The 21,794-nt window shown below is 51.0% G+C and overlaps 1 protein-coding gene across 5 annotated transcripts in view; it reads left to right on the top strand.

Moving 5' to 3' along the window:
- Positions 1-21,766, top strand: part of RELB (RELB proto-oncogene, NF-kB subunit) — a 27,993-nt gene extending 6,227 nt beyond the window's left edge. For 3 of the 5 annotated variants that reach the window (XM_042968839.1, XM_042968838.1, XM_042968841.1), the window contains 9 exons: positions 165-511; positions 9,292-9,449; positions 10,827-10,918; positions 11,105-11,236; positions 12,964-13,068; positions 17,688-17,903; positions 18,648-18,716; positions 18,839-18,916; positions 20,948-21,766. In XM_042968839.1, coding sequence (XP_042824773.1) covers positions 165-511; positions 9,292-9,449; positions 10,827-10,918; positions 11,105-11,236; positions 12,964-13,068; positions 17,688-17,903; positions 18,648-18,716; positions 18,839-18,916; positions 20,948-21,336 — 1,586 coding nt within the window. In that variant the 3' untranslated portion in view covers positions 21,337-21,766. Of the gene's footprint in view, positions 1-146; positions 512-9,291; positions 9,450-10,826; positions 10,919-11,104; positions 11,237-12,963; positions 13,069-17,687; positions 17,904-18,647; positions 18,717-18,838; positions 18,917-20,947 lie in introns of all 5 variants that reach the window. The other 2 variants (XM_042968837.1, XM_042968840.1) reach the window with 1 other exon arrangement.
- The last annotated feature ends 28 nt before the right edge of the window (positions 21,767-21,794 follow it).

The raw sequence follows: 21,794 nt of genomic DNA, 5'->3' as shown, positions 1-21,794 counted from the left end.
AACCGACTGAGCCACCCAGGCGCCCCAAGAAATATGTTTGTGAAGAAAGGAGTGGCTTAGGGAAGGCGGGGCGGCACAGGTCTCGGGGCGGGGGTGGGGAGGGAGGGTCACCGAGCCATTCCTTTTATAATCAGCGTCACCCCCAGTTTTTGCTTCTCCCGCAGAGATCATCGACGAGTACATCAAGGAGAATGGCTTTGGCCTGGAGGGGGCGCAGCCGGGCCCGGGCGAGGGACTGCCGCGCCTGGTGTCTCGCGGGGCCGCCTCCCTGAGCACCGTCACCCTGGGCCCCGCGGCGCCCCCGCCCCCGGCCACGCCGCCGCCCTGGGGCTGTCCCCTGGGCCGGATCCTGCCCCCGGCCCCGGGCCCCGGGCCGCGGCCGCACCTGGTCATCACGGAGCAGCCCAAACAGCGCGGCATGCGCTTCCGCTACGAGTGCGAGGGCCGCTCGGCCGGCAGCATCCTCGGGGAGAGCAGCACGGAGGCGAGCAAGACGCTGCCCGCCATCGAGGTGGGGCCCGGGGTGGGGTGTCGCGGTCCCCCGCCCCCGGGATTCGCGTGCGTGTAGTTAGCCTAGTTGACGGTCGTTATTATTATTGCTGTTGCTGTTGTTGGAGCGGATCATAGTTAATCGCCTGGCCCCAGATTCAAAAGGACATTCAAAGAAAGGCCTCCTTCCTGGCAGTTGGCAGTATTAATCGAAATTATCATTGCCGTGGAAGGGCCGACGCGATCTCCCGGTCCACAAGGGAGGTCTTAATAATCGGAGTGGCCAAGTTTGAATGAATCCCCGTTCTGCCATTTACTAGCTGTGCAGCCTTGGGCTGCTTATTCAGTCCCTCTGTGCCTCAGTTTCCTTCTCCACAAAACGGGATAATAATAATACTAACCCACCTGCGGTTGTTGGGAGGCGGAAACGAGTTAATTTATACACGCCAAGGGCCTCCAGCACGGTATGTGCTCCGCAGAGATGAACCGCTGGCCTTACGGCGTTAACGATTATGACCATCCATCGTGACTCATCGGCCTGGCCATTCCAGGCACTGATCATGTAGATATATGCCAGCCTGGGGGCAAAAAGAGGGATGTGCAAGGTTATCCCTTGCAGCCTTGCGTAAAGAATCAGAATGCAGCGTTCATCAGCATGGCACTGGTGAAATAATCCTGTGAACATCTACACATTGGAATCCTTCGCAGCCATGGCAAGTCTATGTGTGTGAATGTGTGTGCCGATAAATATAAAGACGTGCAGTTAGTTAACACAGAAACAATTTTAAATGAAGCCCTCCCTTACTGTACTAATGTGAAACCATCGCCAAGATAGATTAATAAACCAAAAAAAAAAAGGCACAGAACCATTTGTAGGGGATTATGCTACCTTTTGTGTTAAAGAGAGGGAAAAATAAGATTCCACATTTGGGTTTGCTACACGCATCTTTATTTTGTTTTAAAGTTTTATTTATTTATTTATTTATTATTATTATTTATTATTATTATTATTATTATTATTATTTGAGAGCAAAAGGGTGCAAGTGAGCAAGGGGCAGAGAGAGAGGATAGAGAGAATCCCACAAGGGACGGAGACGGGGAGAGAGAGAGAGAGAGAGAAGCGAGAGAGAGAGAGAGAGAGAGAGAGAGAGAGAGAGAAGCAGAGCTCACCGAAAGAGAGGGCTTGTGTTCACCGGAAGCGGGGCTCGAGCTCACTCAGTGTGGGGCTGGAACTCACCCCTTGCAGGGCTCCCATGCGTGAATCAAATCGTGAGATCATGTGACCTGAGCCCAGGTCTAATGCTTAACCCCCTGAGCTACCTGTTTCAAGATTTTTTTTTTTTAATGTTTACTTATTCTCGGGGGAGAGACAGAGACAGAGACAGAGTGTGAGTGGGGGAGGGTCAGAGAGAGAGGGAGACACAGAATCCAAAGCAGGCTCCAGGCTCCGAGCTGTCAGCCCAGAGCCGGATGCGGGGCTCGAACTCACAAACTGTGAGGTCATGACCTGAGCCAAAGTCAGACGCTTAACCGACTGAGCCACCCGGGCGCCCCAGAGCTACCCGTTTCAAACCTGTTTAAAAGTGCCTCTGTTTTAAAGTTTTAAAGCACATGCCTCAAAACTTTCAAACATCAAAGATTTGTATTAACATGCGTGGATGGGGGATAATTTACCGTGCGGATTCTCTCCTGGTGGGTATTGGGGTTGTTTCCCATCTCCTATTATAAGCAACGCTGTAGAGAATGACTCGGTTCGTCTGTTCTTTCCTTCATGTCGCTCCTGGAAGTGGACCTTGCTGGTTGGTCTAAGGTAATTTGGTAGGCAAATTGCCCTCCGTGAGGTTGTGCCCATGACCATTTCTCCCAACTGGCGTCGGAGAGGCATGGTTCCTTGCATCTCCCCAGTACAGAGCCCTCATGTGCTTCCGGATCTTTGTCGAAGTGTTTATTGAACCTGAGTTGTGGGTGAATCACTGCACCAGCCCCGGGTTGCATGGCCGCCAGCGCCCAGAGTCCTCCGAATTTCCCCCGACCAGGCAGCCAGAAGGGCCCTGTTAAGTTGCACGTCTGCTCTTTGCCCTTGCTCACAGCCCTTTCTTGGCTCCCCAGTGCCCCCAGGAGGAAGCCTAATCTCCTCCCTGAGCCTCTAAGGCTCTCACCCTCTGGCTCCTGCTGCCCATTCCCACCCAGCCCCTCCTCACTGGCCACCCTCCAGCCACTAGGACTTTGCCCATGCTGTTCCTCCCGCCTGGAGACCCATGAGGCCTTAGCCCACTTCTGCCCCAGGTCCAAACTCCTTCACACGAGGTCTCCTGCTTCCTTCCCTCCCCCTCTCCCACAAAGTACGGGAATTTATATTCATAGGTTTATTTAGGTGATTAACAGAGCAACCCTGTCCTTCCTCCACCCTGCAGGAAGCAGTCAACATAGTGGTTACAAATTCAGATTCTAGAGTCAGAAAGACGTGGGTTTGAATCTTACCAGCTGTGTGAATTGAGGTTAGTCCGGTGCTTCTGAATGGAGTTGGAGCTCCCCACCACTCACTCCCCTAGTGGAGGCTCCCTTTACTCAGCTAGGTAGTTGTTATTTGATTTGGTTCCAGACATTGTGGCCAAAAGCAGCATCCAGGGCGGAACATTCTGGTGGAAAGAACGGTTTACTTTGAAATGTACATTCCATCACCGGATTTTCAGGAATGGGGCAAGCACAGGGCATAGAGGGATATTTTTGTAACGCCTTATTTATCTTTAAAGATTTTGTCTATTTTTCCAATTGTCAGGGTATTTTTTTTTCAACTTTATGTCTCAACTTTTTCTTTTGAAAAATTAAAAACCTACATACGATAGACAAGAACATTGCAGTGAACGTGACTTTTGCCTTATTTGCTTTATGTCTTTCTCTCCCTTTAGATAGACATTTAGAGAGGGAGATTTAAAAGTAAGTTGGAGATAGACTCCACCCATAATGTTTCAGTGTATATCCCTCAAGCACAAGGATGTTTTCCTACAATGTAGTACCCATATAATCATAATATCATCATCATGCTCTAGAAACTTAATTTTCCTCCAAGGGTATTATCTAATATTAAGTCCATATTCTAATTATCCCCTAAATGTTGTTTTTCTTTCTTTTTTCCTCCCTTTCTTTCTTTCTTTCTTTCTTTCTTTCTTTCTTTCTTTCTTTTATGAGAGAGACCTGATGTGGGGCTCGAACCCACGAACCATGAGATCATGACCTGAGTTGAAGTTGGGTGCTCAACCGACTGAGCCACCAGGGCATCCCTGTTCTTTTTTCTTTTTGAGGATTTTATTTTGAAGTACTCTCCTCACCCAATGTGGGGCTTGAACTCACAACCTTGAGATCAAGAGTCACGTGCTCCCCCCACGGAGCCAGCCTGGTGTCCCCCAAATATTCTTGATAGCTCTTGTTTTTGTTCACTTGTTTAATATTCAGTCCAGGATCACGTGCTGCATTTAACTGACAGGACTTGCTATGGTCTGAATGTTTGTGTCCCCCTAAACTACATCCGTTGCAATCCTAGTCCCCAGTGTGATGGTATTAGAAGGTAGAGTCTTTGTGGAGAGAGAAGAAGGTAGGGCCCTTGTGAAGTGCTGAGGTTATGGGAGCAGAGCTCTCGTGAGTGGGGTTGATGATTTTGTAAGAGACTCCAGAGAGCTTGCCGGCCCCTCCCACCAGGTGAGGATGACATTGAGGGAAGTCAGGGCTGGAAGACGGGCCTCCCCAGAGCCTGACCATGCTGGCCCCCTCCAGAACAGTGAGAAATAAATTGCTGTTGCTTAGATGCCGTCCAGTTCACGTGTTCTGTTGTAGCAGCCCGGACAGACTAAGACGGATGGCCTTAGTGTCTTTTTAATGTTTATTTTTGAGCGTGGGGGGATGGGCAACAAGAGGGACAGAGGATCCGCAGCGAGCTCTGTGCTGACAGCAGAGAGCCGAGTGCGGGGCTCGAACTCACCAACCGTGAGATCATGACCTGAGCCAAAGTCGAAGGCTTAACCGACTAAGCCACCCAGGCGCCTCTGCCTCTAGTGTCTTTTGACCTGAGTTTAGCTTCTCAGTCTGACTTCATGCTTTAGGGTGTGGACACTTGGGGGGCGGGGACAGGACAGCTGTTTCGTCGAATGTCCCGCATTCTGTGCTTGTTGAGCGTTTCCAGAGGAGATCAGGCTGTATGTTTTGGTGGGAATACCCCACTGGTGATGCTGTGGCTCACATCAGTCTCACATCAGGAGACACGGGGTGGCAGTCTGTCCCCATGTCAGTGATGTTGAGTCAGACCCTGTGGGGAGGTATATTTGCCTGCCCAGGCTGCCATTACAAAATCCCACAGACTGGGTGGCTTGAACAACAGAAATGTATTGTCCTCATGGCTCTGGAGGCTGGAGGTCCAAGATCAAGGTGCCAGCAGATTTGGTTTCCTCTAAGGTCTCTCTCCTTGGCTTGCAGACGGCTTCCCTTTCTGTGTCCTCACTCCTCTGGTGTCTCTTTGCGTGTCCAAAGTACCTCTTTTTAAAATTTTTTTTTTGAGAGAGAGCATGGGGGAGGGGCAGAGAGAGAAGGAGAGAGAGAATCCCAAGCAGGTTCCTCGCTTCAGCACAGAGCCTGACACGGGGCTGGAACTCATGTACCATGAGATCATGAGCTGAGCCGAAATCAAGAGTTGGAAGCTTAACTGAGTGAGCCACCCAGGTGCCCCTAAATCACCTCTTCTTATAAGGACATTGGGCAGATTGGATCAGAACGCATCCTAGCGGCCTCATTAACTTAATCACCTCTTGAAAGACTCTTGTCCCCAGATACAGTCACATCCTGAGGCACTGAGGGTTAGGGCTTCAACATATGAGTCGCAGGGGGATGCCCTTGGCCCATACCAGCTAGGGACCAGCAGGCCGTTTCGTTGTAAAGGTACAGCCTTCCTTTGTAATTAGTAACTTACCTGTGGGGTGATGCTTGGACGCTGTGTTTTCCCCAACCCTTTCTTTCTAGGTCTTTCCAGGCAGTTTTTCTGGCTTGGTGTTTGTTTTGATTTTCAAAGAGTTAGCACAGTAAAAACCCCACAACAGGGGACCACCTGGCTCTGAATCTGGACTCAGGATTTTTAGTCCCATCTTTTGGAGGAGGAAACTGAGGCTCAGAGAGGGGAAGTTACTTGCTCGGGGGCACACAGCAAGTTGACGGTAGTAATTACTAAGCACTCCTGTGTGCCAGGTGCTTACTAATATCCATTTTGTAGATAAAGGCAGGATAGACAGGTTTATCATGCAGATGGCCAGCAACGGAGCCTGGATTTGGTACCAGCTCTGATTTATTCCAAGGCCTCGTGTGACATCTTAGAAGTTTCCAGCCCTGCAGTTCTCCTGAATCCCCAGACCGTTGACTCTGAGGTTTTCTGGATCTCCTAATATTATGGTGGGGAGCTGGTTAAATGAATAGCTTTAACCCCATCTGACTCAGTGAAATTTATATGCAATATTACGTCTCTCTACTCATAATCACCCCCCAAATCCATAATGCCGTAACTTTAATATGAAGGAGAAATAAAAGGAAAATAAACAGCATAATAAGCACCTTCATTTCAATATGTAAATGTTCAGGCACAGCCCCAGGGAATCCTAATGAAGGTGGCAGTGGCTTGAGACCTCACTAATGCAGTGGCCCCATCGGCAGCCTGACCCAGTCAGGTGGAGTTAGCGAATTAAACGCCATTTGGCCAGGGTTGCAGCTGGTGATGGGATCTTCCAAAGTGGCAAACAACCCTTAGTCTAAAACAAAATCCGGTCTTCCCTCAGTTAACATGGTGGCCGCGGTCCTTGAAAATTCAGTATAATTTTTTTTTTAATGTGTGTTTATTTTTGAGAAAGAGAGAGAGAGAGAGAGACTGAGCGCAGGTGGGGGAAGGGCAGAGAGAGGGGGAGACACAGAATCCCAAGCAGGCTCCAGGCTCTGAGCTGTCAGCACAGAGCCTGACGCGGGGCTCGAACTCACGAACCACGAGATCATGACCTGAGCCGAAGTCAGACGTTCAATCAGTTAAGCCACGCAGGCGCCCTCAAACTTCAGCGTATTTTTAAGTTATGGGAAAAAGGACTGTATATGTAAAACAGCTAGATTCTGGCTGTGATTATTTCAAACAGGTTTGTCACCGATGTGAATGTTGGCGGGATGATCAAAATCTTGCAGGACTTGTGTTGGACTGTCCCTGGTTTTGCAGGCGGTGGAGCACATCTGGCTCTGGCTACCGCCTGCCGTGGGTCCCCATTACCCAGTCAACCCATATCACCCCCCAATATCCCAAACACCCCCTAGAGGGCAGTACTCCCCCACAGAGACACACTCTTTCCTGGTCTTTTATAGGGAAGGGCTTTAGAAGTTCAGAGCTCAGGGGGTCTGGGTGGCTGAGTCAGTTGAGCCTCCGACTTCGGCTCAGGTCATGATCTCACAGTCTGTGAGTTCGAGCCCGCTTTGGGCTCTGTGCCGACAGCTCAGAGCCTGGAGCCTGCTTTGGATTCTGGGTCTCCCTCTCTCCTGCCCCTGCCTTGCTCTCTCTTTCTCAAAAATAAACATTTAAAAAAAAGTTACTAAAAAAATTTTTTTAGAAGTTCAGAGCAGGCTTTACAGGGTCTTTGATGTTAGCAGGGCCCTACGGGTGACTCAGGAAAACCAGGTGGGTCTGGGTGACATCTGAAGAGCTGGTTTCTATCTGCTAGATTCTACGGTGAAAAATAAACTTCCTCCCTGCCATGTGGCTGCTGAACAGGAATTCCGGCCCCAGTTGCCTTAATGTCCATTTTCTTTAAAGGGAATCTGGAAATCTGGCATAGCATGATGTTTCATGCTTTTGAAATGCAGGCACCAAATTTTTGGTTTCCCCAGATTGGAACAAAAATTATTTTAGTCTTTTTTTGTAGTTTAAAAAAGTTTTTATTGAGGTATAATTTATATATGCAAAATTGTGCATATTTAATGCACACATTTTGATGAGTTTGGATGAAACTTGTTAAAAAAGTTGTTTAATGTTTATTTTTGAGAGAGAGACAGAGACGGAGCGTGAGCGGGGGGTGGGGCAGAGAGAGAGAGGGAGACACAGAATCGGAAGCAGGCTCCAGGCTCTGAGCCGTCAGCACAGAGCCCGACGCGGGGCTCGAACCCACAAGCTTATGAGCCACCCAGGTGCCCCTGAAACATTTTTTAATTACAGGAAAATGGAAAGACTAGTCCAGGGAGCGCCTGTGTGCCCTTAACTCGTATTTGCCCGTTGACATTGGGCCACATTCCCTGTATCTGCCACTCTTCTCCATACACGCAAACACACACACTGTTTGTGCTAAACTATGTGCATGCACATTGTAGATATTAAGTTACTTCACCTCGGGATACTTCAGCCGGCACCTCCTGCAAATAGACTAAACTCCCGCATGGCGACATTAACAATATCATTAGCTTCCCTGGGAAAATTAACAATATCCCATTATATCGTCCGATGTATTACGTCTCCCGCTTGTCCCCAAGATGTGTTTTATCATCGTTTCTGCCTCCTGCATCCAGGATCCAGTTAAGGATCATATGTTATAGATTGCATTTGCTTGTCATGTCTCTCTGGTCTCTCTCTCTCTTTTTTTTTTTAATTTGAGAGAGAGAGCGTGAGCAGGGGAGAGGGGCAGAGAGAGAGAGAGAGAGAGAGAGAGAGAGAGAGAGAGAATCTCAAGCAGGCTCCACGCTCAGCACGGAGCCTGACACAGGGCTCCATCCCACGACCCTGGTTTCAGGACCTGAGCCGAAATCGAGACTCAAGACGCTCAACCTACTGAGCCACCCAGACGCCCCCTCTCCTTTTTTTTTTTTTTTCAAATCAAGTTGCAGTTGATCGACTCTTGTGTGTGCAGCTCTATGCATTTTCACATACATACACCAGTGTGTAATTACCAGCCAGGTCCGTATATGTTATTTGTTCGATTATCACCCAAATGCGATGCCCATCTTTTTTTTTCTTTTTCTTTCTTTTTTTTTTTTTTTAATTGTAATGTTTATTTATTTTTGAGACAGGGAGAGACAGAGATGAGAGTGGGGGAGGGTCAGAGAGAGAGGAAGACACAGAATCTGAAACAGGCTCCAGGCTCTGAGCTGTTAGCACAGAGCCGGACGCGGGGCTCGAACTCACAGGCCGCGAGATCATGACCCGAGCCGAAGTCAGACGCCCAACCGACTGAGCCACCCAGGCGACCCGCGATGCCCATCTTTTTATTCTTTCACAACACTGATTTTTTTTTTTTGACCTGATGAACCACCATTTGGGCTCGTTTGAGGAATCACGGTGAGATTCAGGTGATGTGCTTCTGGAAAGCTGTCACAGCAGCGATGTTGTGCCTTCCCAGTGTACCCCATCAGGGTACCCAAGTCATTTTGGCCCAGTATTGGTGATGTTGACCTTGGCCACCTGATTTACACGGCGCCCAGTGGCGTTTCCCCTGCGAAGGTGCTTTTTTCCTCTGGTCATTAGTAAGTTCTCTGTGGGCCATACTTGGAGACCCTGTGTGCATCCAAGTTTCTAAAACTCACAGTGGCCAAAGAAGGGACATCTGGAGGGCAGCTATCATGTGATGAGGCCCCCAGGTCACCAGTCGGAAGCCTCTGGCTCAGGATCCCAGAGGGGTCTTAAGCAAACGCCCTTCCGTCATCCTGTGGGGGGAGAGGGTTGGGGAGTTACCAGAGGAGGCCCCAGGGAGTTTGGATGAGTGCAGGTGTCTGCGATGGGACCCCAAAAGTGCACCTGTCTCCCTGCAGCTCCGGGATTGTGGAGGGCTTCGGGAGGTGGAGGTGACCGCCTGCCTGGTGTGGAAGGATTGGCCTCACCGAGTCCACCCCCACAGCCTCGTGGGGAAAGACTGCACCGACGGCGTCTGCAGGGTGAGGCTCCGGCCTCATGTCAGCCCCCGGCACAGGTACTTGACCCCTGACCCCTAACCCTGCCCCTCAGGCACCAGAGAAATAGAGGGGCTGAAGATTGCCCAGGGAAACCTTAGCAAAAGGGGCCGCTTGGCCAGATTGTTCCCACTGCATTTCCTAGACGGGGAGACTGAGGCCAGGCCCGGGGGTGGTGGAGGGGCTTACCTAGGCCTGGCCCCCCTGCTGCACGCCCATTCACACACATTATATTTATCCCCATTTTGTAGAGGTGGAAACTGAGGCACGGAGAGGTGAAGGAGCCCAGATAGCTGATGGCAAAGCTGGGATTCGACTCCCGACCCCACTTAACTGCAAGGATCATTCCTTCTTTCCCTTTATAATTTACAAGAAATAAAAATTAAAAGGTACAAAAAGATTCTACAGTGAAAAATAAACTTCCTCCCAGCTATCAGTGTCCTTCAGCTATCAGCGTCCCTTCCTAGAGGCGGTTAAAAATATATTACACGTACTTTCGTTTTTTCTCCCCTTACAAGTAGCAGACGTTTGTACCTCCTTTTTATGTTCCAGTACATCTTGGAGATCACTCCTATAAGCATCTAGAGCTGCCCTATCCTTTTTCCTGGCTGCATAGAATTCTGATGTACAGCCGTTCACAATTAATTAAGCAAGTCCCCGACGATGAGTTTTTTTTCTACATTGGCATCATGTCGGTTTTAATTTGTAGTGTTCTTTTTTTTTTAATTTTTTTTAACGTTTATTTATTTTTGAGACAGAGAGAGACAGAGCATGAGCGGGGGAGGGGCAGAGAGAGAGGGAGACACAGAATCTGAAACAGGCTCCAGGCTCTGAGCTGTCAGCACAGAGCCCGACACGGGGCTCGAACTCACGGACCGTGAGACCGTGACCTGAGCCCAAGTCGGACGCTTAACCGACTGAGCCACCCAGGCGCCCCACTTTTTTTTTTTTTTTTTTAATATTTATCTTTGAGAGAGCGCAAGCAGGGGAGGGGCGGAGAGAGGGGGACGGAGGATCTGAAGCGGGCTCTGCGCGGACAGGCCGACAGCAGCGAGCCCGATGTGGGGCTCGAACTCACGAGCTGCGAGATCATGACCCGAGCTGAAGTCGGATGCTCAACCGAGTGAGCCACCCGGGTGCCCCATAATTTGCAGTGTTCCTACCATAAATGGGGTTGGCCGGTGTTTTCATATGGGAAAGACAGGTGCGTTTCCAGGTGCTCTCGAGAATCCCCAATGCTCCTGAGGGGTTTAAACCCTTAGGGCCCTCCTGATGCTGGGCACCCTGAGACTCTGAGCCCCAAGGCAGCATCTGCCGGAGTCCTCCTCTGGGTTAGGTCTCTACCTGCCTATTCATGAGTACCTCCCTTCACCCATTCCTTCCCTCTCCCCGTTCAGCTTTAACAATCTGGGCATCCAGTGTGTGAGGAAGAAGGAGATTGAAGCCGCCATTGAGCGGAAGATTCAGCTGGGCATCGACCCCTACAATGGTGAGTGCCTGAAACTAGTCCGATTGGCTTGTCCTCCTGGACGCCTCGCCCTCTCTGCCACCCGGTCCCCTTACCTCACCTTCTCCGGTATCCGCTGTCTCCCCAGCCCCCAGTCCCTACCCTCTCACCATCTTCCCACCAGAGTCTCCACCCCCCACCCTCAGCCTTCCCATCTCTCTCCTACAGCTGGGTCCCTGAAGAACCATCAAGAGGTAGACATGAATGTCGTGAGGATTTGCTTCCAGGCCTCATATAGGGACCAGCAGGGACAGATGCGCCGGATGGACCCCGTGCTCTCTGAGCCCGTCTATGACAAGAGTGAGTCTGGGGTGTGCCTATTAGGATCGTTGTTGGCCACGGATACTGGAAAGCCCCACATTCGATGGCTTGAACAAACAAGCCAAGGGTGTTCTCTATTTTCATTTGTCTCGTTATTAAGTCTGTCCGTGCTGATTCGGCTGCTTGGCAATATTAGGGCCCTGGTTCAGCTCTGTGATGCCCTTGGTCATGAGCTGGCTGCCACGGCTCCAGATATCATGTCTGTGTTCAAGGCACGATGGGCAGTGTCACCCTGTACGGTGTGCAGGCTGTACACTGCCCAGTTGCAGTGGCCAGCATTTATTAGGTAGCCTATGAAACGAGGGCTCTTAGTATTGTAGAATGCACAACCTGAACCACTGTACTAGGCAGTTCTAGGAAAGAGGCAGCACGAGTAATAATACTTTTTTCTTTTATACAGAAAACAGTAGATTCCCCAGAATCCCCCGGTAGACTTCTGTTTATGTATCATTGGCCATAATTTGGTCTCATCGCTGCCCCTAGTTGCAAGGGAGTCTGGGAAGGCAAGTATTTAGGTTTCCATCCTCTACAGAGCAATATAGGTATGGAAGAGGAGAATGGGAATGGCTGTTAGGTTTTAGCAGCCTACAGTGACTGCCACAAGCATCAAAATGAGGAGGGATTTTTTTTTTAAGTTTATTTATTTTGAGACAGAGAGAGGGAGGGGCAGAGAGAGAATCCCAAACAGGCTCCATGCTGTCAGTGCAAAGCCCGGTTCGGGACTCGATTTCACAAACCGTGAGATCGCAACCTGAGCCAAAACCAAGAGTCAGCTGCTTAAGTGACTGATCCACCCAGGTGCCCCCAAATGGGAGGGATATTAATTCAGCCAAGGCTTTTGTGGGTGCAAGTGATAGGATTCCAACTCAAATGGGCTGAAGAATCTGTTTGTTCCATTAATTAACAAGGTCCAGCACCTAAAGTGCTTCAGGTCTGGCTGAATCCAGGTGCTCAGCGGTACCATTAGGGATCTCTTTCCAACTCTAAGTTCTATTTCCTCCACTTTAGAGTCATTTTTGGCAGGGTCCTCCCATGGTGGGGCAAAATGACTGTATGCAGCCCTAGCCTTGTATCCTACCAGCTTGGAACCTCTCCCCTGTGCCCAAAGAGAGCTTCTCTTACCCAGTGTTTTTGGTTGGATTCTCGGGGCTTGCTCTCATTGGCCTGGCTTCGGTCATGTGTTCCTCTCTGACCAATCAGCTGTGGCCAGAGGGAGGCAGTGCTTTCATTGGCCAGGTTTGGGCATGTGATCACTGCTGAGCTAGGGAGTGGCTTCAGCCCCCCAAAACAGGTGCACACTTGACTGAGATGGGGGTGGGGGCTGTTATCTTCAAGAAAAATTGAGGGGCTGCTGCTAGACAGGCAAGACGAGGGTGTCCACTACAGATCTCAGACCACGAATCCTCCTCTCAGAATGGTCTCTGACCCCTGACCTGGCCGACTCTCCTCTGAGGTCTGACAGCCTCCCTTTCGGCTGGACACTCACTGGGCCTCAGCCTGGAGGACTCGCGACTCTCCATCCACCCTTCCGTCTGAGCATCTTCTTCTTCTCCCTGGACCACGGGTTCCAGGGGGATCAGGCCAGCTGGCTTCTCCGTTTCCATCTTGGCCTGGCCCAGGGTGGGCACCCACGGGGTACCTGCTAAGGGTTGGATGACCGAATTCTCATCTTTGCTTCCATCCCTCTTCCCCTCGCTCTGTCCCAGAGTCCACAAACACGTCAGAGCTGCGGATTTGCCGAATTAACAAGGAGAGCGGGCCGTGCACGGGGGGCGAGGAGCTCTATCTGCTGTGCGACAAGGTGCAGAAAGGTGAGGGACCTGGGACAGCGGCCCGGGACGGGGCGTGGGGTCTGCTGGCTTTGCTGGGGTAGCCAGGGAGCTGGGAGGGTGATTGGGTGAGGAGGAGCTGGTCGACTGGGGGCGGCGGAGTCGAAGGATCCAGAACTCTGGTTGTGGAGCCCGAGTGAAACAGCTGACTGGTCCGTTCGCTCACGGAGCCGCTCACTCGCTCATTCATGAGCAAAGATGGAGAGCCTTATGTGCTGGCTCAGGCCAGGCAGTGCCGGCCCCCAGGAGCTGCGGTGGGGACGGGGGGGACTCTGATATTAACATCCTGGAGTTGCATAAATAAATGCTTTATGACGGCTGGGCTAGGGCTACAGGAGGAGGAAAATGGAGAGGGGGAGAAATATCTCCCCCGCTTCATTCGTGTCTGTTCAAGTGTCCCTTTTTCAAAGAGAGGGTTTCATAAAAAACAGGTGCCCGCCGCATTGCCTGGCTGGGGAGAGCTTTCCCTCTTACCATATATGTCTTTTCTGTATCCTTTGCGTTTTCTGTCATGTGACTCTATTATACATCGCATCACCCCCAACAGTAGTAAAGAGCTAACGTTTATCTTGCCCTTTCTATATGCCAAGCTCTCTTACAAGCACTTTGGTTTTTGTTTTCGATTTTTTTTTAAATGTTTATTTATTTTTGAGAGGAAGACAGAGGGCAAGCCGGGGAGGTGCAGAGAAAGGGAGGAGACACAGAATCTGAAGCAGGCTCCAGGCTCGGAGCTGTCAGCACAGAGCCCAACGTGGGGCTCGAACCCACGAACTTATGAGATCATAACCTGAGTTGAAGTCGGATGCTTAACTGACTGAGCCACCCAGGCACCCGTCTTACAAGCATTTTGTATGTATCACTCAGTAGATCATCTAATTGCCTAAAAGTTCTAGGAGGTAGATCCAATCATTATCTCTCTTTTTATAGACAGGAAACTAAGGCACAGAAAGGTTAAGTAACTTGCACAAGGTCACACAGCTAGGCGGGTAGAGACCGGATTTGAATGCAGGTGGTCTGTGCTCCTAATCATCGTTCTGGGAGGAAACAGAAAAAAGATAGAGAAAGAGAGTTGAAAAAAAATTCAGGAAGATGGTGACAAAGTAGTGTTTGGAGAAAAACAATTCTGAGAAAGGAGATAGGGAAGAATGGCTGGAAGGCTTGTGGGCACAATTTTACTCAGTGGGGTCAGGGAAGACCACTCTTAGGGTATGTTGTGGGAGCCATGAGGGATCTGTGTGACTCTCTGGGGAAGAGCGATTCAGCAGAGGAAACAGCAAGTGCAAAGGCCCTGGGGTGGTAGCAGGTCCCGGTGTTGGAGGAACAGCAAGGCCATTGGGGCAGGTGGGGAGCAGAGTGGGAGAGCCTGTCACAGCTTCAGGGATCCTTCTCAATCCTTTCTCAGGCTGTGTCATTACATAGTTAACATCTGTCTCCTCCATTGGGGTGTATAGGGTAGGACCTAGGGCTGTCTTGGTGAGCAGCTGTGTCCCCAGAACTACCCAGTCCAGGGTCAAGCACACATGACGTTCTCAGGAAAAAAAAAAAAAAAAAAATTGTACTTTTTTTTGTTTTTTGCCACAAGTTTCACTCTTTAAAATTAAAAATTGTTTCAATGTTTATTTATTTTTGAGAGAGAGAGCACGCATGCAGGTGAGGGAGGGGCAGGGAGAGAGGGGACAGAGGATCTCAAGCCGGCTCCATGCTGATAGCGGGGAGCCTAATGTGGGACTCGAACTCACGAACCATGAGATCATGACCTGGGCCGAAGTCAGACACTCAACCAACTGGGCCACCCGGCTGCCCCTTACTCTTTAAAAAAAAAATTTTTTTTAACTGTTTTAACGTATACAATTCAGTGGCACTTAATACAGTCATCATGGGGTGCCACCACCACTATCTAGTTCCAGAACATTTTCATGGTCTATTATATTATATAAGCAGTCACTCTGTATTCTTCCCTCCCCTAAGCCCTGGCCACCACTAATCAGTGTCTGTTGGTAGGTTTCTCTCTTCTGGACATTTCACATAAATGGAATCTTACGACACATGGCCTTTCATGTCTGGCTTCTTTCGCTTAATGTTTGCAGGATTCATCTGTGTGGTAGTATGGTGCTTCCTTCCTTTTTATGACTGAATACACCACTGCACAGATATATAATTTGTTTATTCATTTATAAGTTGGTGGACATTTGGGTTGGCTATTCTTGTTTTTCAATTAAAAAATGTTTTATTTTGTAAACACTTGAGTTTTTGGGTTTTTTTTTTTTTTTTTGTAAACCTAGATGTCTTACTTTTTTTTTTCTTTTTCTTTTCTTTTTTTTTTTTTTTTTTTAGAGAGAGAGAAAGCACGAGCAGGGGAGGGGCGGAGAGAGAGAATCCCAAGCGGGCTCTGCAATGCAGACTCTGGTGTAGAGCTCGATCCTACCACCCTGAGTAGAAATCAAGAGTCAGACACTTAACTGACTGAGCCACCCAGGTTCCCCCCACCTTTTGGTTATTACAAGTCTCACTATGACCAATCGAACATTTATGTATAAGTTTTTGTGCCCAGGAATGGGAGGTTCTTAATTTTTTTTTAACGTTTATGTATTATTGAGAGACAGAGAGAGACAGCATGAGCATAGGAGGGGCAGAGAGAGGAGGAGACACAGAATCTGAAGCAAGCTCCAGGCTCTGAGCTGTTAGCACAGAGCCCGACGCGGCTCGAACTCCCAAACCTGATCATGACCTGAGCCGAAGTCGGACGCTCAACTGGCTGAGCCCCCCAGGTGACCCCCCCCCCCCCAGGAATGGGAGGTTCTTATAAAATTTTGAGTGAATGAGCAAATGGTGATTGAGTGGCTCTCTGTGCTGGGCCCTTGTGCTAGGCAGTGTTGGGACATAGCAGTGACAGAGACAGCCCCGGGCTCTGCTCTTGCAGGGCTCCCAGTTCAGTGGGGGGCGGGGGGGAGGGGGGGGATAAGGAAATAAAGACAAATTCCAAAGGTGAGTTATGCTAAGACAGAAGAAGACAAAGCACCAAGACTGAACAACAAGAAGACCAGACATGGTCTGGGCACCATGGAAGGCTTCCCAGAAGAGGTGATATTTGAGCCAAGATCTGAGGAATGCCAAGGAGATTGTTAGGGGCCTGGGACTGGGGACCAAGAGCAGGGAGACTGTTCCAGGTGTGTGCAAATAACTAGGGGCAGATGTGAGTCCTGACCATCGTTCACTCACTGTCCAGTCTTGGGTTGGTGACTTCACCACCCTGAGTCTCCATTTCCTCATCCCTGAAACGAGCTGGTGTTGGGATGTTACGGGATCTCAACTACCCAAGAACTACACTACAAAGAGTTAGCGTTAATGAGAATTTCTGAGTGCCAGGCCTGAAGCTAGTACCTTGTATAATGCTAATAAAAGTAATCATACTTGGGGCCCCTGGGGGGCTCAGTCAGTCACGGTCACGCATCCGACTCCGGCTCAGGTCATGATCTCGAGTTTCATGAGTTGGGGCTCTGTGCTGACAGCTCAGAGGCTGGAGCCTGCTTCGGATTGTGTCTCCCTCCCTCTCTGCCCCCTCCCTGCTCGTGCTCTCTCTCTCTCTCTCTCCCTCCCTCTCTCCAAAATAAATAAACATTAAAAAAAAATTAAAGTGGCTGTGTAGGAGAGTTGGCACAGTAGATCTGAGACTATTATCCTTTGAAAGGCCTACTTCAAGGGCTGACCCTTGGCTGGCTTTTGGAATCTTGGGTGTCGAGAGGGCTCCCACCATTCCCTGACTGATGGGAGTGGCTCACTTGTTTAAACTGTTTGCACGGACAATGTGGTTTGTGCTGAACACCTGCTTTGCTTCTGGGAGTCTGGAATTTTGGTATGTGCCAGGCAGACGGTGCCTATGGAACCAGCCCCCAGTAAAAACCTCCGGGGTGCCAGGGTCTCCAGCGAGCTTCCCTGAGAGACCGCATTTCACATGTGTTGTCACAGTTTGTTATGGGGGGGGAGGGAATCAGCATGTTCTCTGCGACTCCACTGGGAGAGGACTCTTGGAAGCTTGTGACTGGTTTCCTCTGGACTTTACTCCAGGCAAAATGTTTTCCCTCTACTGAGGACGCTCATTATCCTCTTGCTGTAATAAATCTCAGCCATGAGTATGAGTATATGTTGAGTCCTGTGGGTCCCCTTAGTGAATCACTGAATCTGACAGTGGTCTGCGGGGCTTCTGACACCGTGGGGATATTAATTCTACCTGCCGCTCAGGTTGCTCAAAGGATTAAATGAGATAATATACATAAAAAATATTTAAGATACTTAGTGACTAGCACCCGAGTAGGTGCTCAACAGGTTAGCTGCCACGATGATTAGTTTTATTCTTAAGACTATCAATATCGGGGGCACCTGGCTGGTTCGGTTGGTAGAGCGTGTGATTCTCGATCTTGGGGTCGTGAGTTCAAGCCCCACATGGGGCGTGGAACTCATTTAAAAAAAAAAATCAGCTGGAATTGCAAAAACTTAAAAAAATACTTGAAAAACATCAACATTGATTTGGGGGGAGGCTGAACGTGTTGGGGGCCCAGTGGGCCAGTGTCCTGGCTCAGCTGATGTCCCCACTTTCCCGCCAGAGGATATATCGGTGGTGTTCAGCAGGGCCTCCTGGGAAGGCCGGGCAGACTTCTCCCAGGCCGATGTGCACCGCCAGATCGCCATTGTGTTCAAGACACCGCCCTATGAGGACCTGGAAATCGCTGAGCCTGTGACCGTGAACGTCTTCCTGCAGCGGCTTACCGACGGGGTCTGCAGTGAGCCTCTGCCCTTCACGTACCTGCCTCGGGACCATGGTAACCACAGAAATCCAGGGTGACCCACTGCCCAGAGACCAGGTCTTTGGCCTAGAGGGGCCAGGGGAAGAGGCAGAAGTAAAATGCAGGCTCATGACCGCACAGACTGGGGTTCAACTCCTGGACCCACTACTTACTGGTTTTGTGAACTTGGCCTCTCTCAACCTCAGCCTCCTATGTAAAATGGAAATAATGCTACCCATCTGATGGCATTTAGGGAGTATTTATTTGTCCCCTCAGCACGTCGGCTCATGCCTGGCCCTGTACTGGGTGGTGCTGGGGACACAGCAGTGACCAAGGTAGCCTCAGCTTTGCCCTTGTAAGTGTCATAGTCCTTTAGTGGGGATGGAATTGCTCGGGGGACTCAGGTCACTCCGAGGGGGCATCTGACCCAAGCCTGGGGATCAGGGAAGCCTTCCTGGAGAAGGGGATGGCTGAGGACGTGAGGATGTCTAAGCAATTCTTGAGGGAAGTGGTGGGAGGCAGGAAATAGTGTCAAGCAGCTGGAGTCGCAAGTGCAAAGGTCCTGAGGCAGGATTGTGCCTGGCATGTTCCAGGAACGACAAAGAGGCCAGTGTGGCTAGAAGTGGATCTGGGTTTTTCATTCTGATTAAGATGTGGACATCTATTTGCATTAGTTGGCCAAAAACTAGAGCAAGTCAAGGACTTCCTAAACGGTGTCTGTAATTAATGCTTAATTATAATTATTGATGGATTCCCTTGCCCCTGGTGTCTCCTGAACAGACAGCTATGGAGTGGACAAGAAGCGGAAACGGGGGATGCCGGACGTCCTTGGGGAGCTGAACAGCTCCGGTGTGTCCCTTATGCCCCTTTCCACACCCATCTCCAGGTTCCTGGGAGGGGATGGCTAAGTCCTAGGCTGGGGGGGGCGGGGCTGTGAGGGTCCAGGGCTCCTCATCTCCACCTTCCCTTAGACCCCCATGGCATCGAGAGCAAACGGCGGAGGAAAAAGCCGGCCTTCCTGGATCACTTCCTGCCCAACCACGGCTCAGGTGGGTCACAGCACGGGTGGGTCCCTGCCCTCTGAAGCAGGGTGAGGGTGCTTCTGGCCTCTTCAGCGCCCCCCCCTCCGGCCCCCCCCCCCCACCTCCCACAAGGCCAGTAACTCACCACTTAGGCAGCAGCCTGAAGTAGAAAGGATAAGAGTTCTGGACACAGTCTGGAGGCTCTGATCTCAGCTGGGCCGTTGACCCGCTGGGTGACCATGGCCAAGTTGGTCAGAGCTTCAGGGCCTCCTCTGAAGCGTTTCACCATAGGCCTACCTCACGGGCCTTTTAGATTTTAATGTACCTTTTAACGTTTATTTATTGATGTTGGGAGAGTGAGAGCGAGTGGGGGAGGGGCGGAAAGAGAGGGAGAGGGAGACTCCCAAGCAGGCTCCGCGCTCAGCGCACGGCGCCCGACAGAGAGGCAGACGGGGGGGTCTTACCCGAGGTCACCCACCTGGTCTGTGATGGGGCGGGGAGCTGTACGTGGCCATCTGTGTAGGTTGGTGGTGAAGCGCTGTGTGAAGGAGGTAGCCGGGAGTGGATGGCAGGCAGGTGGGGGTGGGTGTCAGGGCCAGCCAACTCTCACCGAGAGCCTCTCTAACCCAGCCACCCTCTGGCCTGTTCGACCCCTGCCTTCATCTAAACTCACACGCCAGCTTCCACTTCCCATGAACCGCAGCCCCATCTGGCTGCCATCAGAAGCCTCCCCACCCACTGACCGCCAGCTGGAAGAACGCCGCCCACCCCCCCAGTACCCCAGCCACCCAGCTCCCAGCCAGAGTCAGCTGAACCTGGACCCAGCCAGCCCCACCCTGGAGGTTTCAAGTGTCACCTGTTACTCCCTCTACCCACTGCCCCTGGTAACCAGTGGCTCCAGAGCTCCGCCCATAGCAACCACCAATGCCAGCCTCTCCTCATTAGCCACCTGCCATTCATCTGCCTCCTCCATCACCCCAGTTTCCCAGTGCCTAAAGTCCCCCTCTCTCATCCTTGGGGCAGAGCTGCTCTGGCATGATAGTATAATGGTCAGGAGCATGGCCTCATGGGATCAGACGCAGTTTGAATTCTGAGGCCCGAATTTAGCCACGGTGAGACTTCCGTGTGACTCCTCGGGACCTCATCTGTCAGACGGAAACTCTACCTCTTAAGGTCCCTTTTAGAATTTAGTGAGGTCCTGTCCCACAGCACAGTGGCTGCCACAGAGTTCATGCTCAGATCTTAGGAACTTGCCAGAGATCGGGAATGCCACCTGCATTTGTTATGATCATGTTTAGCTGCGTTCACAGCAAAGCCCAAATTAACGGGGGCTTTGACAAGGTAGAACTTGATGTCTTCTCTCAGATAATCAGAGATAGACAGTCCTGGGATGGTTTGGAGGCTGTATGATCATCAGAGACCCAAGCAAGCTCCAGCCATTTTCACCTCACAGTTTCTATCTCATGGTCCAAGGTGGCTGCCCCAGCTCCAGCCATCATGCCCACATTCCAGCGAGGAAAACTTAGTCACATAACCACATTAAGCTGTAAGCGAGGCTGGGAAATAGAGTCCCAGTAGTCCTGGGTCTCTTTCTGAGATAAGCGTAATATACCTTTGCTGGTGAGGTTTGTCTTGTTGCAAAGAGACACTCTCCTATAATGACACATAATTTTACCTTCCAATTTGGGGACTGGTGACTCCTCATTTGGGTCTCCCATGTGCGGGGATTTCTTTTCGGGTTGTGTCTATAATGGGGGGGGGGGCAGAGGGGCTTTAAAGCCTCTTCAGCTTTCTTATTTTTTGGAAAAACTCCCTAGCACTGCAGGAGCATGATTTGAACCCTGGGTCCGCAACTCGCTAGCTATGTGTGAGTGAATTATGTTGCCTGTTTGCTTATTAAGTGAGAATGGTGATAGTCCCTACTCCAAGGGTCTCCTTGGGATTAACAGAGGCCACAGTAATAACGCATTTAGCACTATCAGGGCATTCGAGTTAGAACCGGGCCAGAAGTTGACCCTGAAGCCTGCCCTGCTTCCTTCGGTCTTTTCATCCCTGCAGGCCCGTTCCTCCCGCCGTCAGCCCTGCTGCCGGATACAGACTTCTTCCCTGGCCCCGTGTCCCTACCCGGCCTGGAGCCCCCAGGGGGGCCGGACCTCCTGGACGACAGCTTTGCCTACGATGACGCCACAGCCCCCACACTCTTCACCATGCTGGACATGTTGCCCCCGGCGCCGCCACTCGCCAGCGCTGTCACGGGCAACGGGGCTGCAGGGCCCACTGTTGGAGAGCCTTCTGGCCCCGAGCCAATGACACTGGACTCATACCAGGCCCCAGGCCCCGGGGACGGGGGCACTGCCAGCCTTGTGGGCAGCAACATGTTCCCCAACCAGTACCGCGAGGTCGGATTTGGGGGAGGGCTCCTGTCCCCGGGGCCCGAGGCCACGTAGCCCCGAGGTGCTGGAGGAGAGAGGCGTTGGGCGGGGAGGGAAGTAGGTAGAAGGAGCCCTGAAAACCCAACCAGGATGTCCAGCACCTCCATCCCCTTGGGCCACCCTTGGTCAGTCTTCCGACCTCCTCATCCTTCTGAATGGGACATGTTCAGCGCTGGTCAGAAGCTCCGCAGCACCGGTTTCCCCTGAGCCCATTTTACAATGAGAAAACCGAGTCCGGAGAGGAAAAGGGGCTTGGCTCCCATGCACCAGCTTGTAAAGCTGCCTCAACCCCCACAAGACGGGGGGCACCTTCTCCAGGCGGATTCTGGAGTGTATATATGGGAGAAGGGTGCAGATCCTCAGCTCTCCTTCCCCAAGCCTGAAGGTGGGGGATACAGGTTGTTTGTTTTGAGTATTCCCAATAAAGATGAGTTTTTGAGCCTTGGGAGTCTGGTCTCTCCTCCGCCTGGGAA

Source organism: Panthera tigris, chromosome E2 (assembly GCF_018350195.1).
Source record: "Panthera tigris isolate Pti1 chromosome E2, P.tigris_Pti1_mat1.1, whole genome shotgun sequence".
NCBI lineage: Eukaryota > Metazoa > Chordata > Mammalia > Carnivora > Felidae > Panthera > Panthera tigris.
The sequence above is the reverse complement of the archived record's forward strand: the minus strand, read 5'-3'. Positions and strand labels throughout refer to the sequence as shown.